This window comes from Marmota flaviventris, chromosome 2, assembly GCF_047511675.1.
Source record: "Marmota flaviventris isolate mMarFla1 chromosome 2, mMarFla1.hap1, whole genome shotgun sequence".
Taxonomy (NCBI): Eukaryota; Metazoa; Chordata; class Mammalia; order Rodentia; family Sciuridae; genus Marmota; species Marmota flaviventris.
The window spans coordinates 51,056,166-51,065,961 of record NC_092499.1 but is presented as its reverse complement, the minus strand read 5'-3'; the positions used below and the strand labels follow the sequence as shown (position 1 = coordinate 51,065,961).

At 39.3% G+C, this 9,796-nt stretch overlaps 1 protein-coding gene across 1 annotated transcript; it reads right to left on the bottom strand.

The window, feature by feature from the left end:
• Positions 1–968: 968 nt before the first annotated feature.
• Pnn (pinin, desmosome associated protein) lies at positions 969–8,663 on the bottom strand. Its single transcript, XM_027929553.2, has 9 exons — positions 8,484–8,663; positions 7,750–7,821; positions 7,195–7,263; positions 6,103–6,175; positions 5,886–5,980; positions 5,675–5,750; positions 4,368–4,523; positions 4,152–4,290; positions 969–3,464 (listed from the first exon to the last, which is right to left on the bottom strand). Exons 1-9 carry the CDS (start codon positions 8,594–8,596, stop codon positions 2,062–2,064), a joined length of 2,196 nt encoding a protein of 731 aa, XP_027785354.2. The 5' UTR covers positions 8,597–8,663; the 3' UTR covers positions 969–2,061.
• Positions 8,664–9,796: the final 1,133 nt, after the last annotated feature.

Here is a 9,796-nt window from a genome sequence, read left to right as displayed (position 1 = left end):
GTTCCATAAAACTTAATTGCTAAGGATAAAGCATTAATTGGAAACATCTTAGAATTTAAAAAATTAAACCTTGCAATTTAAAAATGCTTACCAGTTAAATGTTAGTTAAAAATAGTTAAACTACCAACCCCAACAATTTCACTTAAAGTACAAATGCTCACATTTTCCAGATGAATAAGTGGCAGCCTTAGCAACTTGGTGTCTCTAAATAAAAAAATAAAGGGCTAGGGATGTGGCTCAGTGGTTAAGCACTTCTGGCTTAATAAACAAACAAAAAGGAAGCCCAGAGTATATAGCTCAATGGTAGTAGTGTGTACATTTAGCATGAATGAGCAAGGTGCTGGGTTCCCAGCACCACACACAAAGACTGAGTGAACAATGCTTACTTCACACTTATTTTGGTGGTATGGAGGACTGAATCCAAAGCCTCATGCTATGCGAGCCCTCTACTACTAGACTTTATACCCTGAAATCCTATACAAAGGATCTTTACACCTAGGAAGAGTCAAATAAGGTTCTCCCCCCTCAACCAAGTTAAATTTACAGCCATCCCATTCATTTCATCATTCACCAACCTGTTCCCTCTTGTGGCACACAGGAAATAACAATTTGCTACAGAGTACTACAAGCTATACATGAAGCTTACTCTTGGTGAAAACTGAATCAGGGATGTAGATGGTTCTGCAATTTGAGTTCTGGCCATGTACTGTTTTTAATAATCATTCCAAGAAAAGAGCATCTTAAGAGTTCTTTTTAACATGTTTGCTTACACTTACATAAGTGAGCTGTACTGACACAAAAGCTAACTGGAAATGCTTGTTCACATTTTCACTATAACCATTTTACTTGTCAAGAGAAGGCATATTTAATATTCAAAGTCAAGCCTAAAACTTACATTAACTCAAAAAAAAGGTCATTTGCAATTTACTCTCTTATAAAGCATCAAGAAGTTAATACAAGTACTAGTCTTAAGCAGTCACACAAGTCTAAGCCACATTTATTTGCACATGTATAGTAATGGGCAACAGATACTCAAGTTCATACAAATTTATAAAACAACAAAGTTAATAATCACTCGGTACACTTGTGTGCTAACTTGCTTACATATTCAACTCTAGATGAACTTCCTTCATTTTGTAAACTTTCATATAACACCCTTACACAAAAATTCTTGAAAACACATATCGGCATGTTTCAGTTAGCGCCAACACAAAAGTTAAGACAAGACCACAAACTCAAAATCCAAGTTTAGAAGATACTTCTACCTCCCTCCCCTAGAAAGAAGTCATTATTTTTAACAGATTGTATATGTTGTTATCACACAAGTAACCATGAAGACAAAAGAATGATGCTCCCATAATCAGGAAAATGACAACCAAATCATACTGTTTTTAAGTTATCTACCAACTATATGGTTTAAAAATGAGAAACAGGACAATGCTTAGATTAAAACAAGGGAGATTAGAAAACAGTAAATGATTTTAGAGAGAACTATTCCCCCTCAAAGTTGCAAAGATCTGACTCTGAGAACTCAAAACAATTGTCTAAGGTAAATAAAAGTGATGAAACCTTCAAAAACATTCTAATTATGTTCAATATCTAGTTATAAAAGCTGAAAATGACACCAAGAGGATATTTATTATACAAGTGTCAACAAGAACATCCCAAAAATAATGAAAGAAATGCACATTTATTTCTACAAAAGCAATGTATGATACAGAATTAGAAGGGAACAGACTTAAAGATTTACCTATTAAAATATACAGATTCTTACTGAAGAGTATAGGATATTTAAAAAAGATGACAAGGGATGTTAATCTTTTTTTATTATTATTATTTTACATATTTTGGAACCTCACATAATTTTGATAAATAACTCTTACAAAATTATGCAAAAAGTACAAGAATGTCTGGTAAACAAACAGTCTGTATTTTCCAAAAAGATTTTTTACAACATGCAATGTTTAAGGCAGCATCCTCCTTACAAGGAAAGGTAATCCTTTTACTCATCAAGAAATCTTCTGCTGCAAAGAATAGGCTAAGAAAGCCTGGCTTCTTCCATTAACGCCTTTTGTCTTTCCTGTCTGATTTTCGGTCTCTTTCACTTCTTGAAGATCTTTTGCCTGATCGACTACTCTCTGATATAGACCTCTTTCTGTCGGACCGGGAATTCTTATCCTTTGATCCTTTTGTATCTCTACTACTACCACCTTTTGAAGATTTGTGACTTCTCTCTAGCCCTGAAGTATCCCTTCGCTTCCGATCCACGCTCCTTCTGTGCTTTCTATCTCTATTATGCCCTCGGCCCCTACTCCGACTTCTACTCTCACTACTACTAGTAGTGCTGCTGCTACTATCTCTGCTGCTGCTACCACTTGTACTGGAGCTACTACTGGAACTGCTTCGACTACTACTACTGCCACTGCTGGAACTGCTTCCACTGCTGCTACTGGTTGAACTGCTACTAGTACTACTACTGCTGCTGCTTCGACTTCTGCTCTTGCTTGTTTTATTTCTAGCTCGACCTCTACTTCTGCTTCTAGTTTTGGTTTTGGTTTTGCTTTCTGAATGTGCTGTCAAGATTGGCTCTACTGGCACCTCAGGAAGTTTGACAGTCTCTAAAGGAAACTCCTTCCGCTCAGGTAGTAAATTCCCTTGCTCCTGAATAACCTGAGGTGGTGGCTGTAAAACAGCTAATGGCAAAGTCTCAGGCTGAGAGAGAGGCTGGGGTTGAAGTATTGGCTGGGACTGAGGTTGGGGTTGGGGTTGGGGCTGGGGCTGGGGCTGGGGTTGGGATTGAGGTTGGGATTGGGGTTGGGGCTGGGTTTGAAGTTGAGCCATAGGCTCAGACTGGGGCTCAGAATCTTTTTCTTCTTTTTCCTCAGATTCCTTTTCCATTTCTAGAGCACTAACATTCTCTTTTCCAGGAGAGAGAGATTTACATTCTTTATCTGGCTCAACGTCAAATTCCATCTCTGGCTCCAATTCTTTGCTAGTTTCATTTTCTGAAGGCTCTATACTTTCAACTTGATTAGTTTCCATTACTTCCTGCTCAGCAATTACATTTTTGACATTTTCAACCATCTCTAGCACATCCATAACTTCTTCAGGCTGACTATCTTGCTGCTTCTCACTTTCCCTTACCTCAGTTTCCTCCTCCATCTTAACCTCCATTTCCTGTTTTTGTTCCTCTTCCTCCTGTTCTTTTTCTGCATCGCTATGAACTATACCTACTTCCTTTTCCTCTTCCTCTCCTGCTTCCTCTATTTCTACATCATTGTGCTGATTACCTGTCTCCTCCAACTCTTCCTCTCGCTGAGCCACCTTACCCTCTTCTTGTTCCGCCTTCTGTTCTTCATTACGCACCACCTGATGCTCTTTTTCCTTCATTGATTGTCTTCTAGGCCTAGCCTCCATTTTATTTATTTGTTCTGCAAATTCGATGCGTCTACCTTCAAATAAAGCTAAAAATACAAATTTACACGTGTAAAATTTACTATAATCGAGAAAATTCAGTCACAACTTTATACCTGGTCACAAACTGTCAGCTTCTTCTAAATGTCTTTTTGTAAAGAGATAATGACAAAATATTGATTATGGCAAATAAATAATTACAAACTGACATAACTCAAGCAAAGACCTACTAGAAACTTATACACTAAAAAACTGTAGTAGGCAAAACTGGACCACACCTGATGAGAAAGGTCACTCTTGCTACTTAACTTTATGCTAGACAAAACTTCCTTAAAGCACAACCAGTTTTATAGTTAGTATAATCATGCATTAATTTTTCTGATCCCAAGGAAAAATAAATCATGTTTATACCTCCATATGTACATCCTTCTATGAACTTTGTCTCATTAGCATTTTTATATGGCTACCAAGACTATCAAGCAAAAAGTTATCTTACACAAATAATTTCAGAAATACACATGCATAATCACTGCCTACAAAATGAGTCTCAGGTGAAATCCATCACGAAACACTCCTTCAGTCCAACTTCACTGGCATCTCAGAAAATCTTAAAAAACAAAACTGCCCCCAAAACTAGACTATTCAATCACGATTATTTTAGGAAACAAATATTTCTGTGTGAACGTATTATCTTATTCATTAAGAAAATTTCAAAACAGGCTTTTTCATGTACTTACCATTCATTTTTCTCTGTGATTCTTCTATTAGTTTTTGGGTAGCTGGACACATTCTTCCAGGAATATAGAATAAATGGGGCTTTGTCTTAGTTCTTATGTATTTAATTATCTTGGCATTATGTTCATTCCACTCTTCTTGCTAAAGAAGAGGTAAAAGGTCAGTGCCTTCGTAAACAGAAAGGATTACCAATCCTAGGATTCTGAAACATTACTCACCAGCTGCGCAAGCTCAACCTTCTGTTCCAAAAGCCGCAATTCTGTCTGTTTAGCACGTCTCTCTTCAAATAGTTCTCTCCTCTCGTTTTCAACTTGCTTTCTCTCTTCTTCTGCCTGAACTTCAAGTTTTTGTTCAATTTCCTGGCGTCTCTTTTGCTAAAAATAAGTAAATTGCTTTAATATTTATGTCCAGATAAAATCAAATCAAGAAGTACTTGACTTTAGTTTAATTACAGAAAAAATATACATGCGGATTACATGAAACATTACAATTTTACTACAGAAACTTTTCTGCATGTTTCGTATTTTCAACTTAGGATACCAGAACTGAGCATTTAGAAGCCATTAGCCATAAAATGACCAATGTTCCATTCCATCATAAAGTTTAAGTAAGGTTCTTTCTTAAAAGTTAACCTACAGGGCTGGGGCTGTAGCTCAGTGGTAGAGTACTTGCCTCATATTTGTGGGGCACTGGGTTTGATCCTTAGCACTACATCACCACATAGAAATAAAGATATTGTGTCCATCTACAACTAACTAACTAAATAAATAAGTTAACCTAAAAAAAAAATTGGTGCTACCCTTCCAAGTTATCTTCATTTGTTCTTTTCTCCAAATCAAACAATGTGACAGGAGTCCTAACCAACAAAGTAGTGTTTTCCTCTCTGCCTGCTTCAAAAACCTATCAACTTATTCTTCAAACATTAACATGCTTTTAAGCTTTTTACAGTCTCAAAATTAACATGTAAAAACTAAAATAATTTATGAATCACCCATAATTGAATTGCTAACTCCCTTTCAACTGTAGTAGTTCTCTTTTAGAAGCAATAACCTGAGAATAAACTCCAGACACAATTTTGTAGTTTTAACAAAAGAAAAATTCTAGAAAGGTGACAGTTAAATAAACTGTGAAGGGTAGATGTGTGTGTGCACGTCTTAAAAATTATGATCACTGGACTAGTTGCAAAATCAACTACTTTTGTTTCAAAGAAAGTACTGAGACCTAGAGAAATGAAGTGATTTGTCTAACTACACAATGAGATTGTTAAAGAGCTTAGATTAGAATCCAGTTCTCAAGATTTACAGGTCATGGTCTTTGTACCACAAATAGAAGTTCATTCAATATACAGCAACTCCCACCCCTGTCACCAGCTGAAAATACAACAATCTTAGAAAGTTTAATGAATTCTTACTTTATTTTAGGCTTGAAATTAAGTCTAAAGAACTTTTAAGTTTTTTTTTCTTTTTTAAACATGAATACTCTGGTAACTGAAATAAACAAAGCAAACAAAATATTGCATAAATACCCTTTCAGTAGCAACAGTAGACTCTTGTTTAAATTTCTGAAGGGTGCCCATCAACAAGCCAAATATTCGTCGGTTCCTAAAAAGCAGAAAAAAAAAAATTCAATAGGATTCATTTCATTAAACTTGCCATTTTCCAAGAGAAACTATGGGCATTTGATAAATCCAACAATTTATGTGACAGATTTTCCCACTAGAAGCATTCTACAGATACCTTTGCTTTCCCTTTTCATCCATATTTTGATCCTGGATAAGGTCTCGACGTGTGCGTTCTTTGGAGGTAGCTACAACTGAAGACTGCAGCGCTGGCTGCAAAAAGAAAAAAAAACAAAACAAAAAAAACAAAATCTCAGAAATTTAACTAGCATAGGGATAGCAGTAAAGTGAAAGTACTATATTAATTCTCTAATATGTTCTTTTAATCTCAGTACCTTTTTAACATCATCATCCTCTGGGTCACTTTCTTGGCGTGATTCTCTTCTTGTCCGTCGCTCCCCGCCCAGCCTGCACAAAAAAAGAAAAAAAAAAAAATCATTTAAATGACCACTGTAGAATTTGAGATAAGTGCATACTAATGGTAAATGCCTACTTTTTCTAGGACGCATCTCCAGAAGCCTCATTCTACCAGTCTCTATCCCATTTTACTCTTTCCTCTAGCAGTGAAAAATAAAGTACAGCAACTAATGTTCCAACCAATCTTGGATATTCTGGAACATCATCTTTTTTTTTTTTTGAATAAAACTTGAGTTATCATTGAGTGGATATTTATTAATTTATTGGTATCAGGTACTGAACCCAGGGTTGCTTTACCTCTGAGCCACATCCCCAGCCCTTATATTCTATTTAGAGACATGGTCCACTGAGTTGACCAGGGCCTGGCCAAGTTGCTGAGGCTGGCCCTGAACTCATGATCCTACTGCCTTAGCCTCAAAAAATGCTAGGATTATAGGCATGTGCCAACGCTTCCTGAATAACTGTTTGTTTCTTTCTTTTGTAGTGCTGGGGATCAAACCCAGCACTTTTACATTTGAGGTAAGCACTCTTATCAACTGAGCTATATCCCCAGCCCTGAATATCTGAATTTTGAAGATTGTTGGCTGTCTTGATTTGAACAAATACTAAAGATCCTCAGTTGGAAGTTATATACTACTAATCCTAATACAATTCAATTCAATAATGTCTATTAAATGTTTATATTTGTGTACCACTTCAGAAAGGAGAGCATACTAGAATGTTTTCAAGAATTTCTTAAAAGGTGGTACTAAGGCTTAAACCTGGGGTGCTCTACCACTGAGCTACATTCGTTCAATTTTTATGTATTTTTCTCAGTACTGGGGACTGAAACTAGGGATACTATATCACTGAATTAACATCACCAGCCCTTTTCATTTCGATACATGGTCTCACTAAATTGCCCAGACTGGCCTTGAACTTTCCATCCTTCTGTGTTAGCTCCCTAGCTTCTGAGATTACAGGCATGTTCCCTCCCCACAGAGTAACCTTTTTATTTTTTTTAAACATACCTACTGACTGCCCCTTCAAGGTCTCTCTGTTTGGCTGGGGGTCCTCCTCCACTATCTGAGAATCCACGCCTGCAATTAAAAATGTCCAATATAAAAGCACTTGAAATACAAAGACAGAACTGGTATTTCCACTTGCAAGAAAATCTGGTTGAATTAAAGAAAAAACAAAGTCTTCCCACTGAAGTAGCCTTAAATATGCATTCACTCCAAAAAGCTCCCCCGCCCCCCCCCCCGGGTTTCTTTTTAGTACTGGGTTTGCACCCTGGGCTTAGTGCACGCAGTAAGCAACATCCACCCCTCCAAAAGAGTTTTATATTACTTTAAAAAGTACAATTAAGTTTATATAGAACAGTAAATATATTCTTTAATCCCTAGCTGCACACACAAATGAAGATGTAGGATAACTACACAGAAAACTAGCATATTACAGCATTAAACAAAATAAAGATAACACAAACACTGTTATTCTAATATTTGCATGAATTTGGTTCAAATACATTAACATAGTAAGTACCAACAGTTACAGTACGAGTTTAAGTCTTAAGGAAATCTTACCTCAGCAATAAACTACCACGTCCTCTACCTCCACCAGGACCAGAAAGGGCCAGCAATCTGGCTTGGATGGGCCTACAAAATATTTACAATCAATTAAAAAAATCATATGTAGACACATCTAGGGCACTTTCACAGATGTGGTACATCAGAGGGAAAAAAAATAACAATCGTTCTAAAATGAGGGTTTAATATCCATGTATTTTAAAGCAGATCGGGAAATATAATTTCATTAAATTTCCTTCTTTTTCCAAGACCGCTATCTCAGAATTTACACTGACTCGATGCCACCACACATTAACAAACCTGAGTCGGGCCCTAGCCCGCCATCCCCAAGAAAGTGGCACCTAGTCCACAGCCTGTGTGCGAGGTAGCCGAGTGTGGCCCAGGTGGGTCTCCGGGCCAGGCCGGGCCGAGTGGCCGCCGCAGCGCGAATGGGCTTTGTGCTGTAGTTCCGGGCCTGCAGCGCCGAGGGCGGGAATCGGCAGTCCGGGCCTCCTCACAGGTCGGGAGGCCATCCTAGCGCTACCAGGCCTCCCTCTCCTTCCGCAAGTACCTAAGCCCAGCGCCCTACAGTGGGAGCCAGGAGGTTCCCCACCCCGCCGACGGGGTTCTACCGCCGCACGGGGAACAGGCCTGGATGTTCCAGCCCTCTCAGAGAGGGCCGACCTCCCCGTCCCCAATTCACCTAGACTTGAGATGCCTCTTCGAGCTCGCAGCTCCCGTTCGGCCCTTACCTCACGTCATTCGGATCTCTCCCGGTGAGCTTGCGAATATTCTCATCCACATTCTTTAGGCTCTCTTTGGCCTTTTCTAGCTGTTCCTGCAAAGTTCTCACTGCGACCGCCATCTTCTCCCTGCAGTAGGCTTCGACGCTGCTCTATAGGCCGCACCGAGCCGTGCCGCGCCGCGAGACGCGAAACGACTGACAGCTGGGTTCGGCCAATGATAATAGGCGTTGTTTTTTAGCCTCAACCACTCAGAAACCGGAAGGGGGAGAAGCTTCCAGCCTTTGTGACCCTGGGCCAATGAAAAGTCGGCAAGGCGGTCTGCTCCTTCCCCTGTTAGCTGCGGGTGGCTTGGCTCGGCTTCTAGCGCAGAGCTGGGGCGGGCTTGAGAGGCCCTGATTTTTCCGGGACGTGAGTTAGCGGTGCCGCAGTTCTGGCAAGGAGGGCGCGGAGCTTTCTATCACTTTTAGCTTGTGTTGTCACGTGCCTTAAATTGTTTTAACCACAAAATTATACTGAGCTGGGCAGAAGCTAGTCTATTTTGCCTCACCTCAATGATTTAATTACGAAAGGGCGCGGCCATTATGTTGATGCGCATGCCCCAAGAGGAGTTGTGCGCACGCTTCCCTTGATTAAAGTGGGCGAAGCACAGAAGGAATAGGAAATCATTAGTTGTGATAGCTAACAATTAGTATAGGCTAGTTTTGTTGTGGACGCTCTGTGAAAGGCTTTACGTACCTTCTTCCTCACAAATTAAAACCTTGGATACAAAGCTTGTTATTATTAATTGGGAATTTGAGATTGGGGGTTATGCCAGTCGAGAATCACAGTCTGATTAAAACCTTTGCAAGGCTCTACTAAAGGGAAAAAGCGAGAGTCAGGCCGTTTCACCTGACCTTGAGCTTGTTGGTTTAATACATGATCTGGGGGAGCAGCCCTATTTGTGAAGTAACTGTCCTCCAGCTTCTGGTTCTGCCAACGTGGGAACTGGTTTTGCTCCAGAAATATATGTACAAATTGTTGCTGAGAAAATACTTCCCGGGGCTGAGGTGTAGCTGAGTGGTAGAACACGTTCCATCCCCAGCACCTCAAAAAGAAAAATCTGAAGTAGCTCTGTGGGGAGGAAAAGTGTGGAGTCAGATAATAAACATAAATTACATGACATGTTAGCAAGAAAGGTTACAGAAAAAAGTAGAGCTGGATCTGGTTTAGGGGTATGATGGCAATTACTTAATTGAATTGTGAGTATGGCCATGTCATTATTACAATACGGTTTACAACCTCAGGCAGTACCCAAGGGTTGAGAGTGTAGTAATAGGTCC

Coding starts and splice junctions, on each gene's coding strand:
- Pnn (XM_027929553.2), bottom strand. CDS start 8,596: ATGGCGGTCGCAGTGAGAACTTTGCAGGAACAGCTAGAAAAGGCCAAA. Junction 7,264..7,749: donor CGTGGTAGTTTATTGCTGAG/GTAAGATTTCCT, acceptor TTTTAATTGCAG/GCGTGGATTCTCAGATAGTG. Junction 4,291..4,367: donor AGGTTGAGCTTGCGCAGCTG/GTGAGTAATGTT, acceptor CCTCTTCTTTAG/CAAGAAGAGTGGAATGAACA.